At 47.4% G+C, this 22,037-nt stretch overlaps 1 protein-coding gene across 1 annotated transcript; it reads right to left on the bottom strand.

Annotated features, from left to right (window-relative positions):
* Positions 1–19,644: 19,644 nt before the first annotated feature.
* On the bottom strand, positions 19,645–21,822 carry LOC125535610 (NAC domain-containing protein 58-like). The gene is made up of 3 exons (XM_048698671.2): positions 21,382–21,822; positions 21,000–21,295; positions 19,645–20,461 (listed from the first exon to the last, which is right to left on the bottom strand). Exons 1-3 carry the CDS (start codon positions 21,560–21,562, stop codon positions 19,835–19,837), a joined length of 1,104 nt encoding a protein of 367 aa, XP_048554628.2. The 5' UTR covers positions 21,563–21,822; the 3' UTR covers positions 19,645–19,834.
* Positions 21,823–22,037: the final 215 nt, after the last annotated feature.

The raw sequence follows: 22,037 nt of genomic DNA, 5'->3' as shown, positions 1-22,037 counted from the left end.
ATGAACCGTACAGCTAGGTCGCAAAAATGCTAAACGCACAGGCTCATTACGGGTGGATTACGGGCCCTTCCATCTATTCTATTCAACTCCCCCCCCCCTGATTTTCAGCTGGGTGGGGCCCTTTCCACTCCCTTAATCCAATCAGCACTAAGGATGGCAATGGGTCGGGTTGAACAATATCAAATCCATATCCATATCCATGAAGACAGTTTTTGCCCGTCCATGAAAAAATCCACGGGTGAAATAATGTGTCCATGTCCAAACCCGATGGATATCCATACCCACTGGATATCCATGGGGTCCTCTCGAGACATATAAATATGATATAACACAATGTTAACATAAGCTCTTCCATTCTTCACCTTGTGGTAGGCTAGGCTTCACTTATGGTATACATTAACTTATGGTAAATCAACATTCAATGACATTCTAACTTCATTTAGTATTTTTCTAACAGACGAGAATGACGAGTCATTTAACAACAAGATAAAAATAAGGGAAGGGGCGTTGGAGTATTCTACGGAGGGGTTTGAATGTCAACTAATAACGGGATCACATCATTAGGAGAATGATGTGATGAACAAGACCCAATCCTAAGCCTAGCACAAGATCGTGTAGTTCGTTTGCTAAAGCTTTTCTAATGTCAAGTATCATTTCCTTAGACCATGAGATTGTGCAACTCCCGGATACCGTAGGAGTGCTTTGGGTGTGCCATACGTCACAACGTAACTGGGTGGCTATAAAGGTACACTACAGGTATCTCCGAAAGTGTCTATTGGGTTGGCACGAATCGAGACTGGGATTTGTCACTCCGTGTAAACGGAGAGGTATCTCTGGGCCCACTCGGTAGGACATCATCATAATGTGCACAATGTGACCAAGGAGTTGATCACGGGATGATGTGTTACGGAACAAGTAAAGAGACTTGCCGGTAACGAGATTGAACAAGGTATCGGGATACCGACGATCGAATCTCTGGAAAGTATCGCACCGCTAGACAAAGGGAATTGTATACGGGATTGATTAAGTCCTTGACATCGTGGTTTATCCGATGAGATCATCTTGGAGCATGTGGGAGCCAACATGGGTATCCAGATCCCGCTGTTGGTTATTGACCGGAGAGTTGTCTCGGCCATGTCTGCATGACTCCCGAACCCGTAGGGTCTACACACTTAAGGTCTGATGATGCTAGGGTTATAGGGAAAGTATGTACGCGGTTACCGAATGTTGTTCGGAGTCCTGGATGAGATCCCGGACATCACGAGGAGTTCCGGAATGGTCCGGAGGTAAATATTGATATATAGGAAGTATGGTTTTGGCCACCGGAAGTGTTCCGGGCATCACCGGTAGTGTATCGGGACCACTGGAGGGGTCCGGGGGTCCACCGGGAGGGGCCACGGGCCCCGGAGGCATACATGGGCCAAGTGTGAGAAGGGACCAGCCCCTAGGTGGGCTGGGGCGCCTCCCCATCAAGGCCCATGCGCCTGGAGAGAAGAGGGGGCAAACCCTAAGGGCATATGGGCCCTAAGGCCCATGCCTGGTGCGCCTCCCTCTCCCCCCCACTTGGCCGCCACCCCAGATGGGGATTGGGGCTGCCGCCACCCCTAGGGTGGAAACCCTAGGTGGGGGCGCAGCCCTCCCTCTCCCCCTATATATAGTGGAGGCAAAAGGGCATCCCAAGACATGAGGTCCTTCTCCTGTTGGTGCAGCCCTACCCCTCTCCCTCCTTGTCTCTCGTAGTGCCTGGCGAAGCCCTGCTGGAGTCCCGCGCTCCTCCACCACCACCACGCGGTCGTGCTGCTGCTGGATGGAGTCTTCCCCAACCTCTCCTTCTCCCCTTGCTGGATCAAGGCGTAGGAGACGTCACCGGGCTGTACGTGTGTTGAACGCGGAGGTGCCATCCGTTCGGCACTAGGATCATCGGTGATTTGGATCACGACGAGTACGACTCCATCAACCCCGTTCACTTGAACGCTTCCGCTTAGCGATCTACAAGGGTGTGTAGATGCACTCTCTTTCCCCTCGTTGCTAGATTACTCCATAGATTGATCTTGGTGATGCGTAGAAAATTTTAAATTTTTGCTACGATCCCCAACAGTGGCATCATGAGGTAGGTCTATGCGTAGTTTCTATTCACGAGTAGAACACAAAGCAGTTGTGGGCATCGATATTGTCAATTTACTTGCCGTTACTAGTCTTATCTTGATTCGGCGGCATCGTGGGATGAAGCGGCCTGGAACGACCTTACACGTACTCTTACGTGAGACTGGTTCCACCGACTGACATGCACTAGTTGCATAAGGTGGCTAGCAGGTGTCTGTCTCTCCCACTTTAGTCGGATCGGATTCGATGAAAAGGGTCCTTATGAAGGGTAAATAGAAATTGGCATATCACGTTGTGGTTTTCACGTAGGTAAGAAACGTTCTTGCTAGAAACCTATAGCAGCCACGTAAAAAACTTGCAACAACAATTAGAGGACGTCTAACTTATTTTTGCAGCATATGCCTTGTGATGTGATATGGCCAAGAGGATGTGATGAATGATATATGTGATGTATGAGATTGATCATGTTCTTGTAATAGGAATCACGACTTGCATGTCGATGAGTATGACAACCGGCAGGATCCATAGGAGTTATCTTAATTTATTTATGACCTGCGTGTCAACATAAACGTCATGTAATTACTTTACTTTATTGCTAAAGCGTTAGCCATAGTAGTAGAAGTAATAGATGACGAGATAACTTCAAGAAGACACGATGATGGAGATCATGATGATGGAGATCATGGTGTCATGCCGGTGACAACGATGATCATGGAGCCCCGAAGATGGAGATCAAAAGGAGAAAAATGATATTGGCCATATAATGTCGCTATTTGATTGCATGTGATGTTTATCATGTTTTACATCTTATTTGCTTAGAACGGCGGTAGCTTAAATAAGATGATCCCTCACTAAAATTTCAAGAAAGTGTTCCCCCTAAATGTGCACCGTTGCGAAGGTTCGTTGTTTCGAAGCACCACGTGATGATCGGGTGTGATAGATTCTAATGTTCGAATACAACGGGTGTAAGCCATATTTACACACGCAATACACTTAGGTTGACTTGACGAGCCTAGCATGTACAGACAAGGCCTCGGAACACGGAAGACCGAAAGGTCGAACATGAGTCGTATAGAAGATACGATCAACATGAGATGTTCACCGTTGATGACTAGTCCGTCTCACGTGATGATCGGACACGACCTAGTCAATTCGGATCATGTTTGACTTAGATGACTAGAGGGATGTCTATCTGAGTGGGAGTTCATTAAATAATTTGATTAGATGAACTCAATTATCATGAACATAGTCTAAGTTGTCTTTGCAAATATGTTGTAGATGAATAGCTCACGTTGTAGCTCCCTATTTCAATATGTTCCTAGAGAAAGACCAAGTTGAAAGATATTGTAAGCAATGATGCGGACTAGGTCCGTAGTCCGAGGAGTGTCCTCACTGCTACACAGAAGGCTTATGTCTTTGATGCACCGCTCGATGTGCAAACCCCTACAACGTCGTCTGTGGATGTTATGAACATCTAACAGACACGTCCTGATGACTACTTGATAGTTTAGTGCACCATACTTTACGGCTTAGAATCGGGATCCAATGACGTTTTGAACGGCATGAGACATATGAGATGTTCCAAGAGGTGAAATTGGGATTTCAGGCTCATGCCCGTGTTGAGAGGTGTGAGACCTCTGACAAGTTCTTTTGCCAACAAAATGGAGGAGAATTGCTCAGCTAGTGAGCATGTGCTCAGAATGTCTGGGTGCTACAATCACTTAAATCAAGTGGGAGTTAAACTTCCAGATTAGATAGTGATTGATAGAGTTCTCTAGCCACTATCACTAAGCTACTAGATCTTCGTGATGAACTATGACATGCAAGGGATGGAGTTGATCACGGAGCTGTTCGCGGTGCTTAAGACCGCAAAAGGTAGAAATCAAGAAGGAGCATCAAGTGTTGATGGTTTAACAAGACCACTGGTTTCAAGAAGGGCAAGGGCTAGAAGGTAAACTTCATGGATGGCAAACCAGTTGCCGCTCCATTGAAGGAACCCAAGGTTGAACCCAAACCCGAGACTAAGTGCTTCTATTGTAAAGGGAACGGTCACTGGTAGCAGAATTACCCCAAATGCATGGTAGATAAGAAGGCTGGCAACTTCAACAAAGTATATACGTGTTATTAATGTGTACCTCACTAGTACTCCTGGTAGCACCTGGGTATTGGATACCGGTTCAGTTGCTATTAATGGTGACTTGAAGCAAAAGCTACGGACTAAACGGAGACTGGCTAAGGGCGAGGTGACGATCTGTGTTGGAAGTGTTTCCAAAGTTGATGAGATCACCATCGCACGCTCCATCTGCCTTCGGGATTAGTATTGAACCTAGATAAATGTTATCAGGTGTCTACGTTGAGCATGAATATGATTAGATCATGTTCATTGCAATACGGTCATTCATTTAAGTTAGAGAATAATGGTTATTCTGTTTACATGAATGATACCTTTCATGATCATGCACCCTATGTGAATGGTTCATTGAATCTCGGTCGTGGTGATACACATGTTCACGCCAAGAGATGTAGAGTTAATAATGATAGTACCACTTTCTTGTGGCACTGCCGCTTAGGTCATATTGGTGTAAGATGCATGAAGAAACTCCATATCGATGGATGTTTGGAGTCACTTGATTTTGAATCGCTTGACACATGCGAGCCATGCCTCATGGGCAGGATGACTAAGACCCCGTTTTCAGGTACAATGAAACGGGCAAGTGACTTGTTGGAAATCATGCATGCTGATGTGTGTGATCCAATCAGAATTGAAGCGTGTGGTGGATATCACTATTTTCTCATCTTCACTGACGATTTGGGTAGATATAGGTATATATACTTAATGAAGCACAAGTCTGTAACATTTGAAAAGTTCAAGCGATTTCAGAGTGAAGTTAAGAATCATCATAACAATAAGATCATGTTCCTACGATCTGATCAAAAAGGGATTTTCTGAGTTATGAGTTTGGCAATCACTTAAGACATTGTGGAATTGTTTCATAGTTGAAGCCACCTGGAACACCACAAGGTAATGGTGTGTCCGGACGTCGTAATCGAACCCTATGAGATATGGTGCGATCTATGATGTTTCTTACCAATCTACCATTTTCATTTGAGGTTATGCGTTAGAGACAGCTGCATTCACTTTAGATATGACACCATCTAAGTCCGTTGAGACGACGTCATATGAACATTGGTTTGGCAAGAAACCAAAGTTGTCGTTTCTTAATGTTTGGGGCTGCGATGCTTAAGGTGACAGTTGGGTATACCTTCTATCTCAGATCCGAGGGAAAATTGTTTGTCGCTAAGAATGGGTCATTTCTCGAGAAGGAGTTTCTCTCGAAAGAATTGAGTGGGAGGAAGATAGAACTTGATGAGGTTGTCGAACCTTCATTTCAACCAGAGAATGATGCAACACAGAAAGATGTTTTCTGTGGCACCTACGTCTGTTGAATAGGAAGTTAATGATAGTGATCATGAAGCTTCGGATCAAGTTGCTATGGAACCTCGTAGGTCGACAAGGATATGTACTACTCCTAAGTGGTACGGTAATCCTGTCTTAGATATCATGTTGTTAGACAACAATGAACCTACGAGCTATGGAGAAGCGATGGTGGGCCTGTATTCCGACAAATGGTTAGAAGCCATGACATCCGAGATAGGATCCATATATCAGAACAAAGTATGGACTTTGGTGGACTTGCCCGATGATCGGCAAGCCATTGAGATAAATGGATCTTTAAGAAGAAGACGGACGTAGGAGGTAATGTTACCGTTGTTGGAAATATGCCCTAGAGGCAATAATAAATTGATTATTATTATATTTCCTTGTTCATGATAATCGTTTATTATCCATGCTATAATTGTATTGATAGGAAACTCAGATACATGTGTGGATACATAGACAACACCATGTCCCTAGTGAGCCTCTAGTTGACTAGCTCGTTGATCAATAGATGGTTATGGTTTCCTAACCATGGACATTGGATGTCATTGATAACGGGATCACATCATTAGGAGAATGATGTGATGGACAAGACCCAATCCTAAGCATAGCACTAGATCGTGTAGTTCGTATGCTAAAGCTTTTCTAATGTCAAGTATCATTTCCTTAGACCATGAGATTGTGCAACTCCCGGATACCGTAGGAGTGCTTTGGGTGTATCAAACGTCACAACGTAACTGGGTGACTATAAAGGTGCACTACAGGTATCTCCGAAAGTGTCTGTTGGGTTGGCACGAATCGAGACTGGGATTTGTCACTCCGTGTAAACGGAGAGGTATCTCTGGGCCCGCTCGGTAGGACATCATCATAATGTGCACAATGTGATCAACGAGTTGATCACGAGATGATGTGTTACGGAACGAGTAAAGAGACTTGCCGGTAACGAGATTGAACAAGGTATCGGGATACCGACGATCGAATCTCGGGCAAGTATCGTACCGCTAGACAAAGGGAATTGAATACGGGATTGATTAAGTCCTTGACATCGTGGTTCATCCGATGAGATCATCGTGGAACATGTGGGAGCCAACATGGGTATCCAGATCCCGCTGTTGGTTATTGACCGGAGAACGTCTCGGTCATGTCTGCATGTCTCCCGAACCCGTAGGGTCTACACACTTAAGGTTCGATGACGCTAGGGTTGTAAAGGAAGTTTGTATGTGGTTACCGAATGTTTTTCGGAGTCCCGGATGAGATCCCGGACGTCACGAGGAGTTCCGGAATGGTCCGGAGGTAAAGATTTATATATAGGAAGTCCTGTTTCGGGGTCATCGGTATTGTACCGGGACCACCGGAAGGGTCCCGGGGGCCCACCGGGTGAGGCCACCTATCCCGGAGGGTCCCATGGGCTGAAGTGGGAAGGGATCCAGCCCAAAGTGGGCTGGGGCGCCACTTCCCTTATGGCCCATGCGCCTAGGGTGAAGGGGGAACCCTAAGGAAGAGTCCCAAGGAGGGAAGGCACCTCCTAGGTGCCTTGGGGGTGAGGGAAACCTCCCCTGGCCGCCGCCCCCTAGGAGATTGGATCTCCTAGGGCTGGCGCACCCCCCCCCTTGGGCTCCCTATATATAGTGAGGGTAGGAGGGCCTCTTGAGACACACCTTTTGCCTTTGGTGCAGCCCCTCCCTCTCTCCCAAGTTCTTCTCCTCTTCTGTGGTGCTTGGCGAAGCCCTGCAGGATAGCCACGCTCCTCCATCACCACCTCGCCGTTGTGCTGCTGCTGGATGGAGTCTTCCTCAACCTCTCCCTCTCTCCTTGCTGGATCAAGGCGTGGGAGACGTCACCGGGCTGTACGTGTGTTGAACGCGGAGGTGCCGTCCGTTCGGCACTTGATCATCGGTGATTTGGATCACGACGAGTACGACTCCATCGACCCCGTTCACTTGAACATTTCCGCTTAGCGATCTACAAGGGTATGTAGATGCACTCTCCTTCCCCTCGTTGCTGGTCTCTCCATAGATAGATCTTGGTGACACGTAGGAAAATTTTGAATTTCTGCTACGTTCCCCAACAACCGTCTATGAAGCTCGACTTGTGGGAAAGAATCTTTTCACAAGTTCAAGGAGTTGACTACGATGAGAATTTCTCACCCGTAGCGATGCTTAAGTCCGTCGGAATCATGTTAGCATTAGCTGTATTTTTCGATTATGAAATCTGACAGATGGATGTCAAAACGAGTTCTCTTACCAATTTTCGTAAGAAAAAGTTGTATGTGATACAATAAAAGGTTTTGTCGATCCTAAGGATGCTAAAAGGTATGCTGGCTCCAGCAATCCTTCTATGGACTAGAGCAAGCATCTCGGAATCAGAATATATGCTTTGATGGAGTGATCAAAGCTTTTAGGTTTATACAATGTTTGCTAGAAACTTGTATTTACAAGAAAGTGAGTGGGAGCACTACAACATTTCTGATATCCGAAATAATGTAGAATTTTTGGAAAGCATAAACGGTTGTTTGAAGAGTGATTTTCAAAGGAAGACCTGGATAAAGCTGCTTACATATTGGGCATCAAGATCTATAGAGATAGATCAAGATGCCTGATGATACTTTCAAAGAACGCACACCTTGACATGTTTTTGAAGGAGTTCAAAATAGATCAGTCAAAGAAGGGGTTCTTACCTGAGTTGTAAGGTGTGAAGTTGAGTAAGACTCAAAGCTTGACCACGGCAGAAGAAAGAGGAAGGAAGAAGGTCGTCCCCTATGCTCTTGTCATAGGTTCTATACGGTATGCCATGCTGAGTACCGCACCAGATGTGTGCCTTGCCACATGTCTGGCAAAAGGGTACAAAGGTGATCTTGGATTGGATCACCAGATAGCGGTCAAAATTATCCTTAGAGGAATAAGGAAATGTTTCTCGGTTATGGAGGTGATAAAGAGTTCGACGTAAAGAGTTACGTCGATGCAAGCTTAACACCTATCTGGATAGCCCTGGGTAGAGATATCATATACGTATAATGGAGCAACAATTTGGAATAGCTCCAAGTGGAACGTGGTAGCAGCATCTATGACATAAAGTTTTGCGAAATACATAGGGATCTGAGTATGGCAAGACCCGTTGACTACAACCTCTCTCACAAGCATAACATGATCAAACCCAGAACTCATTGAGTATTAATCACATAGTGATGTGAACTAGATTAGTGACTCTAGTAAACTCTTTGGATGTTGGTCACATGGCGATGTGACCTGTGAGTGTTAATCACATGGCGATGTGAACTAGATTATTGACTCTAGTGCAAGTGGGAGATTGTTGGACATATGCCCTGGAGGCAATAATAAATTAGTTATTATTATTATATTTCATTGTTCATGATAATTGTTTATTATCCATGCTAGAATTGTATTGATAGGAAACTCAGATACATGTGTGGATACATAGACAACACCATGTCCCTAGTAAGCCTCTAGTTGACTAGCTCGTTGATCAATGGATGGTTCCGGTTTCCTGACCATGGACATTGGATGTCGTTGATAACGGGATCACATCATTAGGAGAATGATGTGATGAACAAGACCCGATCCTAAGCCTAGCACAAGATCGTGTAGTTCGTTTGCTAAAGCTTTTCTAATGTCAAGTATCATTTCCTTAGACCATGAGATTGTGCAACTCCCGGATACCGTAGGAGTGCTTTGGGTGTGCCAAACGTCACAACGTAACTGGGTGGCTATAAAGGTACATTACAGGTATCTCCGAAAGTGTCTGTTGGGTTGGCACAAATCGAGACTAGGATTTGTCACTCCGTGTAAACGGAGAGGTATCTCTGGGCCCACTCGGTAGGACATCATCATAATGTGCACAATGTGACCAAGGAGTTGATCACGGGATGATGTGTTACGGAACAAGTAAAGAGACTTGCCGGTAACGAGATTGAACAAGGTATCGGGATACCGACGATCGAATCTCGGGCAAGTATCGCACCGCTAGACAAAGGGAATTGTATACGGGATTGATTAAGTCCTTGACATCGTGGTTCATCCGATGAGATCATCGTGGAGCATGTGGGAGCCAACATGGGTATCCAGATCCCGCTGTTGGTTATTGACCGGAGAGTTGTCTCGGCCATGTCTGCATGACTCCCGAACCCGTAGGGTCTACACACTTAAGGTCCGATGACGCTAGGGTTATAGGGAAAGTATGTACTCGGTTACCGAATGTTGTTCGGAGTCCCGGATGAGATCCCGGACATCACGAGGAGTTCCGGAATGGTCCGGAGGTAAAGATTGATATATAGGAAGTATGGTTTTCACCACCGGAAGTATTCCGGGCATCACCGGTAGTGTACCGGGACCACCGGAGGGGTCCGGGGGTCCACCGGGAGGGGCCACGGGCCCCGGAGGAATACATGGGCCAAGTGTGAGAAGGGACCAGCCCCTAGGTGGGCTGGGGCGCCTCCCCACCAAGGCCCATGCGCCTGGAGAGAAGAGGGGGCAAACCCTAAGGGCATATGGGCCCTAAGGCCCATGCCTGGTGCGCCTCCCTCTCCCCCCCACTTGGCCGCCACCCCAGATGGGGATTGGGGCTACTGCCACCCCTAGGGTGGAAACCCTAGGTGGGGGCGCAGCCCTCCCTCTCCCCCGATATATAGTGGAGGCAAAAGGGCATCCCAAGACATGAGGTCCTTCTCCTGTTGGTGCAGCCCTACCCCTCTCCCTCCTTGTCTCTCGTAGTGCTTGGCGAAGCCCTGCTGGAGTCTCGCACTCCTCCACCACCACCACGTCGTCGTGCTGGTGCTGGATGGAGTCTTCCCCAACCTCTCCTTCTCCCCTTGCTGGATCAAGGCGTAGGAGACGTCACCGGGTTGTACGTGTGTTGAACGCGGAGGTGCCGTCCGTTCGGCACTAGGATCATCGGTGATTTGGATCACGACGAGTACGACTCCATCAACCCCGTTCACTTGAACGCTTCCGCTTAGCGATCTACAAGGGTATGTAGATGCACTCTCTTTCCCCTCGTTTCTAGATTACTCCATAGATTGATCTTGGTGATGCATAGCAAAAATTTTAATTTCTGCTACGATCCCCAACAGAGGAGACGTCTTCCCAGCCGTACGTGTGTTGAACGCGGAGGTGCCGTCCATTCGGCGCTAGGTCATCGGTCATTTGGATCACGACGAGTACAACTCCATCAACCCCGTTCTCTTGAACACTTTCGCTCGCGATCTACAAGGGTATGTAGATGCACTCCCCTCTCCCTCGTTGCTAGATGACTCCATAGATTGATCTTGGTGATGCGTAGAAAATTTGAAAATTCTGCTACGTTCCCCAACAGTGGCATCATGAACTAGGTCTATGCGTAGTTTCTATGCACGAGTAGAACACAAAGCAGTTGTGGGCGTTGATATTGTCAATTTACTTGCCGTTACTAGTCTTATCTTGATTCGGCGGCATCGTGGGATGAAGCGGCCCGGACCGACCTTACACGTACGCTTACGTGAGACTGGTTCCACCGACTGACATGCACTAGTTGCATAAGGTGGCTAGCGGGTGTCTGTCTGTCCCACTTTAGTCGGATCGGATTCGATGAAAAGGGTCCTTATGAAGGGTAAATAGAAATTGGCATATCACGTTGTGGTTTTGGCGTAGGTAAGAAACGTTCTTGCTAGAAACCTATAGCAGCCACGCAAAAACTTGCAACAATAATTAGAGGACGTCTAACTTGTTTTTTTGCAGCATGTGCAGTGTGATGTGATATGGCCAAAAGGATGTGATGAATGATATATGTGATGTATGAGATTGATCATGTTCTTGTAATAGGAATCACGACTTGCATGTCGATGAGTATGACAACCGGCAGGAGCCATAGGAGTTGTCTTAATTTATTTATGACCTACATGTCAACATAAACTCGTGTAATTACTTTACTTTATTGCTAAAGCGTTAGCCATAGTAGTAGAAGTAATAGATGATGAGACAACTTCAAGAAGACACGATGATGGAGACCATGGTGTCATGCCAGTGACAACGATGATCATGGAGCCCTGGAGATGGAGATCAAAAGGAGCAAATGATATTGGCCATATCATGTCACTATTTGATTGCATGTGATGTTTATCATGTTTTACATCTTATTTGCTTAGAACGACGGTAGCTTAAATAAGATGATCCCTCGTAATAATTTCAAGAAAGTGTTCCCCCTAACTGTGCACCGTTGCGAAGGTTCGTTGTTTCGAAGCACCACGTGATGATCGGGTGTGATAGATTCTAACGTTCGAATACAACAGGTGTAAGCCAGATTTACACACGCAATACACTTAGGTTGACTTGACGAGCCTAGCATGTACAGACATGGCCTCGGAACACGGAAGACCGAAAGGTCGAGCATGAGTCGTATAGAAGATACGATCAACATGAAGATGTTCACCGATGTTGACTAGTCCGTCTCACGTGATGATCAGACACGGCCTAGTTGACTCGGATCATGTTTCACTTAGATGACTAGAGGGATGTCTACCTGAGTGGGAGTTCATTGAATAATTTGATTAGATGAACTTAATTATCATGAACTTAGTCTAAAATCTTTACACTATGTCTTGTAGATCAAATGGCCCACGCTAATGTTGCCCTCAACTTCAACGCGTTCCTAAAGAAAACTAAGCTGAAAGACGATGGCAGCAACTATACGGATTGGGTCTGGAACCTGAGGATCATCCTCATAGCTACCAAGAAAGATTATGTCCTAGAAGCACCGCTAGGTGACGCACCCATCCCAGAGAACCAAGACGTTATGAATGCTTGGCAGTCACGTGCTGATGATTACTCCCTCGTTCAGTGCAGCATGCTTTACAGCTTAGAACCGGGGCTCCAAAACCGTTTTGAGCAACACTGAGCATATGAGATGTTCGAAGAGCTGAAAATGGTTTTCCAAGCTCATGCCCGGGTCGAGAGATATGAAGTCTCCGACAAGTTCTTTAGTTGTAAGATGGAGAAAAATAGTTCTGTCAGTGAGCACATACTCAAAATGTATGGGTTACATAACCGCTTGACTCAGCTGGGAGTTAATCTCCCGGATGACGCGGTCATTGACAGAATCCTTCAGTCGCTTCCACCGAGCTACAAGAGCTTTGTGATGAACTTCAATATGCAGGGGATGGAAAAGACCATTCCTGAGGTATATTCAATGCTGAAATCAGCGGAGGTGGAAATCAAAAAGGAACATCAAGTGTTGATGGTGAATAAAACCACTAAGTTCAAGAAAGGCAAGGGTAAAAAGAACTTCAAGAAGGACGGCAAGGGAGTTGCCGCGCCCTGTAAGCAAGCTGCCGGGAAGAAGTCAAAGAATGGACCCAAGCCTGAGACTGAGTGTTTTTATTGCAAGGGAAGTGGTCACTGGAAGCGGAACTGCCCCAAATACTTAGCGGACAAGAAGGCCGGCAACACTAAAGGTATATGTGATATACATGTAATTGATGTGTACCTTACCAGTACTCGTAGTAGCTCCTGGGTATTTGATACCGGTGCGGTTGCTCACATTTGTAACTCAAAGCAGGAGCTGCGGAATAAGCGGAGACTGGCGAAGGACGAGGTGACGATGCACGTCGGGAATGGTTCCAAGGTCGATGTGATCGTCGTCGGCACGCTACCTCTAAATTTACCTACGGGATTCGTTTTAAACCTCAATAATTGTTATTTAGTGCCAGCTTTGAGCATGAACATTGTATCAGGATCTCGTTTAATTCGAGATGGCTACTCATTTAAATCCGAGAATAATGGTTGTTCTATTTATAAGAGAGATATGTTTTATGGTCATGCTCCGCTAGTGAATGGTTTATTCTTAATGAATCTCGAGCGTAATGTTACACATATTCATAGTGTGAATACCAAAATATGTAAGGTTGATAATGATAGTCCCACATACTTGTGGCACTGCCGCCTTGGTCACATAGGTGTCAAACGCATGAAGAAGCTCCATGCAGATGGACTTTTGGAGTCTCTTGATTACGAATCATTTGACACGTGTGAACCATGCCTCATGGGTAAAATGACCAAGACTCTGTTCTCAGGAACAATGGAGCGAGCAACCAACTTATTGGAAATCATACATATTGATGTGTGCGGTCCAATGAGTGTTGAGGCTCGCGGTGGCTATCGTTATGTTCTCACCCTCACAGATGACTTGAGTAGATATGGGTATGTCTACTTAATGAAACACAAGTCTGAGACCTTTGAAAAGTTCAAGGAATTTCAAAGTGAGGTTGAGAATCAACGTGACAAAAAAATCAAGTTCTTGCGATCAGATCGTGGGGGAGAATACTTGAGTCACGAATTTGGCACACACTTAAGGAAATGTGGAATAGTTTCACAACTCACGCCGCCTGGAACACCTCAGCGTAATGGTGTGTCCGAACGTCGTAATCGCACTCTATTGGATATGGTACGATCTATGATGTCTCTTACCAATCTACCGCTGTCATTTTGGGGCTATGCTTTAGAGACTGCCGCATTCACTTTAAATAGGGCTCCGTCGAAATCCGTTGAGACGAAACCGTATGAATTGTGGTTTGGGAAGAAACCTAAGCTGTCGTTTCTAAAAGTTTGGGGATGCGATGCTTATGTCAAGAAACTTCAACCTGAAAAGCTTGAACCCAAATCGAAAAAATGCGTCTTCATAGGATACCCTAAAGAAACTATTGGGTATACCTTCTACCTCAGATCCGAAGGCAAGATCTTTGTTGCCAAGAATGGATCCTTTCTAGAGAAAGTGTTTCTCTCGAAAGAAGTAAGTGGGAGGAAAGTAGAACTTGATGAAGTATTACCTCTTGAACCGGTAAGTGGCGCGACTCAGGAAAATGTTCCTGAGGTGCCTGCACCGACTAGAGAGGAAGTTAATGGTGATGATCATGAAACTTCAGATCAAGTTGCTACTGAACTTCGTAGGTCCACCGGGACACGTTCCGCACCAAAGTGGTACGGCAACCCTGTCTTGGAAATCATGTTTTTAGACAACGGTGAACCTTCGAACTATGAGGAAGCGATGGCGGGCCCAGATTCCGACAAATGGCTGGAAGCCATGAAATCTGAGATAGGATCCATGTATGAAAATGAATTATGGACTTTGACTGACTTGCCCGATGATCGGCGAGCCATAGAAAATAAATGGATCTTTAAGAAGAAGACAGATGCGAATGGTAATGTAACCATCTATAAAGCTCGGCTTGTCGCTAAGGGTTATCGACAAGTTCAAGGGGTTGACTACGATGAGACTTTCTCACCCGTAGCGAAGCTGAAGTCCGTCCGAATCATGTTAGCAATTGCCACATTCTATGATTATGAGATATGGAAAATGGACGTCAAAACGGCATTCCTTAATGGTTTCCTTAAGGAAGAATTGTATATGATGCAGCCAGAAGGTTTTGTTGATCCTAAGAATGCTGACAAGGTGTGCAAGCTCCAACGCTCGATCTATGGGCTGGTGCAAGCATCTCGGAGTTGGAACATTCGTTTTGATGAGATGATCAAAGTGTTTGGGTTTACACAGACATATGGAGAAGCCTGCATTTACAAGAAAGTGAGTGGGAGCTCTGTAGCATTTCTCATATTGTATGTGGATGACATATTGTTGATGGGAAATGATATAGAATTCTTGGAAAGCATAAAGGCCTACTTGAACAAGTGTTTTTCAATGAAGGATCTTGGAGAAGCTGCTTACATATTAGGCATCAAGATCTATAGAGATACATCGAGACGCCTCATTGGTCTTTCACAGAGTATGTACCTTGACAAGATATTGAAGAAGTTCAATATGGATCAGTCAAAGAAGCGGTTCTTGCCTGTATTGCAAGGTACGAGATTGAGCACGGCTCAATGCCTGACCACGGCAGAAGATAGAGAAAAGATGAGTGTCGTCCCCTATGCCTCGGCCATAGGGTCTATCATGTATGCTATGCTGTGTACTAGACCTGGTGTAAACCTTGCCGTAAGTTTGGTAGGAAGGTACCAAAGTAATCCCGGCATGGAACACTGGACAGCGGTCAAGAATATCCTGAAGTACCTGAAGAGGACTAAGGATATGTTTTTCTCGTTTATGGAGGTGACGAAGAGCTTGTCGTAAAGGGTTATGTCGATGCTAGCTTCGACACAGATCTGGATGACTCTAAGTCACAAACCGGATACATGTATATTTTGAATGGTGGGGCAGTAAGCTGGTGCAGTTGCAAGCAAAGCGTTATGGCGGGATCTACATGTGAAGCGGAGTACATGGCAGCCTCGGAGGCATCACAAGAAGCAATCTGGGTGAAGGAGTTCAATACCGACCTAGGAGTCATTCCCAATGTGTCGGGCCCAATGACTCTCTTCTGTGACAACACTAGAGCTATTGCCCTTGCCAAGGAGCCCAGGTTTCACAGGAAGACCAGGCATATCAAGCGTCGCTTCAACTCCATTCGTGAAAGTGTTCAAAATGGAGACATAGATATTTGTAAAGTACATACGGACCTGAATGTGGCAGATCCGTTGACTAAACCTCTCCCTAGAGCAAAATATGATCAACACCAGAACTCTATGGGTGTTCGATTCATCACAATGTAACTAGATTATTGACTCTAGTGCAAGTGGGAGACTATTGGAAATATGCCCTAGAGGCAATAATAAAATGGTTATTATTATATTTCCTTGTTCATGATAATTGTGTATTGTTCATGCTATAATTGTGTTATCTGGAAGTCGTAATACATGTGTGAATACATAGACCACAACACGTCCCTAGTGAGCCTCTAGTTGACTAGCTCGTTGATCAAAAGATAGTCATGGTTTCCTGACTATGGACATTGGATGTCATTGATAACGGGATCACATCATTAGGAGAATGATGTGATGGACAAGACCCAATCCTAAGCATAGCTTAAAGATCGTGTAGTTCGTTTGCTATAGCTTTTCCAAATGTCAAGTATCATTTCCTTAGACCATGAGATTGTGCAACTCCCGGATACCGTAGGAGTGCTTTGGGTGTGCCAAACGTCACAACGTAACTGGGTGACTATAAAGGTGCACTACGGGTATCTCCGAAAGTGTCTGTTGGGCTGGCACGAATCGAGACTGGGATTTGTCACTCCATATGACGGAGAGGTATCTCTGGGCCCACTCGGTAATGCATCATCATAATGAGCTCAATGTGACCAAATGGTTGATCATGGGATCATGCATTGCGGTACGAGTAAAGTGACTTGCCAGTAACGAGATTGAACGAGGTATTGGGATACCGACGATCGAGTCTCGGGCAAGTAACGTACCGATTGACAATCGTGGTTCATCCGATGAGATCATCGAGGAGCATGTGGGAGCCAACATGGGTATCCAGATCCCGCTATTGGTTATTGACCGAAGAGTCGTCTCGGTCATGTCTGCATGTCTCCCGAACCCGTAGGGTCTACACACTTAAGGTTCGGTGACGCTAGGGTTGTTGAGATAATAGTATACGGTAACCCGAAAGTTGTTCGGAGTCCCGGATGAGATCCCGGACGTCACGAGGAGTTCCGGAATGGTCCGGAGGTGAAGATTTATATATAGGAAGTCAAGTTTCGATCATCGGGAAAGTTTCGGGGGTAATCGGTATTGTACCGGGACCACCGGAAGGGTCTCGGGGGTCCACCGGGTGGGGCCACCTACCCCGATGGACCCCCAGGACCCTTCCGGTGGTCCCGGTACAACACTACCCCGGAGGGCCCCATGGGCTGAAGTGGGAGGGGAACCAGCCCCTAGTGGGCTGGTGCGCCCCCCATGGGCCTCCCCCTGCGCCTAGGGTTGGAAACCCTAGGGGTGGGGCGCCCCACTTGGCTTGGGGGGCACTCCACCCCCTTGGCCGCCGCCCCCCTTGGAGATCCCGTCTCTTAGGGCCGGCACCCCCCTAGGGGTCCTATATATAGTGGGGGGAGGGAGGGCAGCCGCACCCTAGCCCCTGGCGCCTCCCTCTCCCTCCCGTGACACCTCTCCCTCTCGCTAAGCTTGGCGAAGCCCTGCCAAGATCGCCGTTGCTCCACCACCACGCCGTCGTGCTGCTGGATCTCCATCAACCTCTCCTTCCCCCTTGCTAGATCAAGTTGGAGGAGACGTCTTCCCAACCATACATGTGTTGAACGCGGAGGTGCCGTCCGTTCGGCTCTAGGTCATCGGTGATTTGGATCACGACGAGTATGACTCCATCAACCCCGTTCTCTTGAACGCTTCCGCTCGCGATCTACAAGGGTATGTAGATGCACTCCCCTCTCCCTCGTTGCTAGATGACTCCATAGATTGATCTTGGTGATGCGTAGAAAATTTTAAAATTCTGCTGCGTTCCCCAACAAAAACTCGATGCACTTGACGCTCCATAGGAATTGTCATTCAATACCAAAGCTTAAAGCATATGTATCTTCATCTTTATGCCATTCATCCTTGGATCCATTCAATATCCTTAAGGCAACACCTATGTAATATACCTTCAAATTTATTGGGGAAGAAAGCCCGCCGCACCTCGCTATGTCGGTGTCCGGTTGAAGCCCGCCATCTTTCTCGACAGACCAAAAATGGCATAGGAATCATATACTCACTAAAGACAATTTAAGTAAGAGACAACATTTTGAAGATTTGACATGTCTATTCTGTGATGAACATGAATCTGTCTAACACCTTTTGGTTGGTTGCATTGTTGCCCGTGCTGTTAGTGTGTGATTGTTGATATCTTTCAGTTTCTCCTTCCCAATTCTATGGATGATCTTTGTGCTATGTGGCTTAAATTTAAGAAGATGGTTGTTCCTAATATGTCATGCGTTGCTGCCTTGTGGAGCTTATATGGACTATGTGTAATGAAATGCATTTTCATGCCTTGGTCTGGAAAGATGCTTAAACTCTTTTGGCAAGGGTTAGCGCTCTGCTGTGTCAATGGAAGATCATGTGCGATGACTCTCAATATGTGTTGCTTCAAAGATGCTTGTTGATTCTGGACCGGCGAAGGGGAGAGCTCCATATCGACCCATCGTTGGATTTGCAAGATGCCGTTCTAGCTAAATTTGCAATGTTGATGATTGGTCCCTGATGTTTCGCATGTAGGCTCTATTTGTTGCTTAAAATACCAGAAAACTTGTCAATTTGGCCCTGCTACTTTAGCTTGGCTCGAGAGCTGGGAACAATTTTTTGTGCCTGTGTGCCTCACTTATAATAAAATGGGGCGGGGGAAACCCTTTCTTTCATAAAAATGGCATAGGAATTCTAATCAATACCATGATTTAGTGATGGGGAACATAGGGTTGGGGGCTTTGGTGGCTTTGAGATTTGCAAAGCCACGTGTCATCTGATCGATGGGGCTAACTGAGATGAACCGTACAGCTAGGTCGCAAAAATGCTAAACGCACGGGCTCATTACGGGTGGATTACGGGCCCTTCCATCTATTCTATTCAACTCCCCCCTCCCCCCCTGATTTTCAGCTAGGTGGGGCCCTTTCCACTCCCTTAATCCAATCAGCACTAAGGATGGCAATGGGTCGGGTTGAACAATATCAAATCCATATCCATATCCATGAAGACAGTTTTTGCCCGTCCATGAAAAAATTCACGGATGAAAAAATGTGTCCATGTCCAAACCCGATGGATATCCATATCCACTGGATATCCATGGAGTCCTCTCGAGACATATAAATATGATATAACACAATGTTAACATAAGCTCTTCTATTCTTCACCTTGTGGTAGGCTAGGCTTCACTTATGGTATACATTAACTTATGGTAAATCAACATTCAATGACATTCTAACTTCATTTAGTATTTTTCTAACAGACGAGAATGACGAGTCATTTAACAACAAGATAAAAATAAGGAAAGGGGCGTTGGAGTATTCTACGGAGGGGATTGAATGTCAACTAATAAAACTTACAACGGGGATTATGTAACTTCTTTTGCATCTTTTAGATAACAATGTGTAAAATTATAGTGGGACATGTGATTGTGGGGTAGGGATAGTAGATTTTTGCTCATTAAGTCATACTATAGGATCGGGTTTGGGTATACCCACGGGTACAAGATTATATCCATGCCCTACCAGCAAACAATCGGGTCGGGTTTGGACGCTATCTATGGACACAAAAGTATATCCAAACCCTATCTATTCTGGTCGGATATCCATGAATATCCATATCCGTGGATAAAATTGTCATCCTTAATTAGCACTTGACAAATCACAAACACTCCGTAAACCCCCCGTATTAATCCGTGACTGTAGCATTGCCGGCCAGGTCGTATAAGATTTCTTTCGTCCAACGAACGCCATCACCCAGCTCGCAGAGCAGCTCCCGGATATGCTGAAGATCCTGAAGAAGGGTGGTGAAGAGCAGCGTAGAACTGAGGAAGCATGTGATGGTTGAGGCCGCTCAGCACGGACGCCACGGCCTGCCAGCCATTCGCCGACTGCGGCGGCGTGTCGAAGCACGACCCGTTGAGCTTCTTGGCCGACGGCTGGCGCGTGGCGTGTTCTCCCGGGCTCGCGGCCTTGCGTTTCCCCGCGCTCCCGCCGCTGGCGTCCGACGACGACGACGACGGTGCGTAGTACGACGGCTCCACTACGTGCCTGCTGTCGCCGACGGGGAGGAGCTGCTTTAGGGAGGGGTGTACGGCGAGGTGGTGGGTGGCGCCGTGCTCGACGTCGGTGTCCAAGATCTGCGCGAACGCGTAGTCGTCGAACAGCTCGGAGAAGGACGGGAACGCCGGGAGCCTCCCGGCGAGCGGCTGCTGGTGGTGCTGCTGCCTTATCATGGGTCTGCAGGTGGCGTCGGTGAAGGCACCGCCGCCGCAGAGGGCATCGTGGTCGGCCATGTGGTCGTAGTCAGCGAGCGGCGGCACCATCGGCGACGCCAGGGCTGTCTTCTTGTAGATCCGGCACAGCACCCAGTCATCCAGCTGCACACATGTGAACAACATATATCAATATCGGTGCCGGTACCGCCATGCCTATCGTTGTCGAAAGCTATTGAACTTGACGAATCAATGGCTGCCACTAGCTATGGCTGTCATCCAACTGCACGCCATGCCACTAGCTAGCTACCCATCAATCGCAAAGCTGTTCCCTTCTCCAATCAAAGCAGAGGAAAACAAATTAAGCATCTCTCGTGCTCACTCATAAGGTATCATTCATCAAAGTACAGCTCGATGTGATATGATACTATTAGCTTGATAGTACTACTAATCACAGTCATCTCAGGTTAGAGGGTAATTCGGTCATTAAATAAAGATGGATGCATTTCTAGCGATCAACGCTGCAACGGCACGCCGGTGCAACCGTGCAACAAAGCAAACGCGTGGGCCGTGGCGCCAAGAGGATCAGGATAGGATGCATGCAAGCCGCGTGACACTGTTGCACGCGGGTATGGCCGGTGCCGCCGGTAACGAACTAAACGAGAACTAATTTATGGAAGCAAGTGGGATGGACGTCACGTACCCTCATGGAGACGTTGCGGAACTTGATGGACTTGTAGGTGTTGACGGCGGCGGCGAGGCGGTACTCGTGCATGATCCAGGCCGTCTTGGTGCCCTTGGGCGGGCGGCCCTTGTAGAAGACGAGCGCCTTCTTGACGCCGACGCCCTGGCCGGTGGCGGCCTCGTGGATGGGCTTGTCGGTGCCAGTGGCCTTCCAGTAGCCGGAGCCGGCGGCGCGGTTGGGGCGGATGCCGTTGGGGTACTTGCGGTCCCGCGGGCTGAAGAAGTACCACTGGCAGTCGCCGTACACCGCCTGGACTGCGGTTTCATCATCAGAGTCGAACCATGGTGAGCAGAGCAGGGACTACATACAGCGGTGATCGGTTGATTGGTTGAGAACTTACAAGGGAGGTCCCGTGGATCGAACTTGTAGATGTCGACGTGGACGATGATGGGGACCGGGCACGGCGCGGCGGTGGCGCGGTTGCGGAGGTAGTGCAGGATGAGCTCCTCGTCCGTTGGGTGGAACCGGAACTCCGGCGGCAGCAACGTCACCGCGCCCTGCCCTTGCTGTGCCATCGACATGATCGATCGACCACGCGACCGACACGCACGCCGCACACACGATCAAGGGTGGAAGGGAGAAGCTCACACACACACTGTGTCGGAGTAATGGGCCACGGGTAGGCTAACCCAAACTCAGAACCTTTCAAGACATCGGGGTAGTCGGCCCGCGACGCCAACAACCCCCATGCCCTCATAAAGAGGGACGGGACGGGGAGTGGCCACAGTAAGGTCCACTCCCACCCTTTTCCAAGGGCAGGCGTGGCCACAGTACGTCGTACCCGCGGAGATCTCCGCCCGGCGCGACACTGTTGCCATGCCGGCCCTGACGTCAGCCCCAGTGGGCGGAGTCCTGTGCCCACGACGGCCTGCCTGTACGACCCAGGGACGACGGGTCCCACCAGTCGGCGGGCGTACGGAAGACAGCGAGAGGGCCACCAGTCGGCCCAGTTGGGAGTCGGCCCCCATGAGTCGGTGGGCCCCTCCCACGGGCCCC

The sequence above is a fragment of the Triticum urartu genome, chromosome 2A (assembly GCF_056163025.1).
Source record: "Triticum urartu cultivar PI428250 chromosome 2A, HENAU_Tu73, whole genome shotgun sequence".
Lineage (NCBI taxonomy): Eukaryota > Viridiplantae > Streptophyta > Magnoliopsida > Poales > Poaceae > Triticum > Triticum urartu.
The sequence above is the reverse complement of the archived record's forward strand: the minus strand, read 5'-3'. Positions and strand labels throughout refer to the sequence as shown.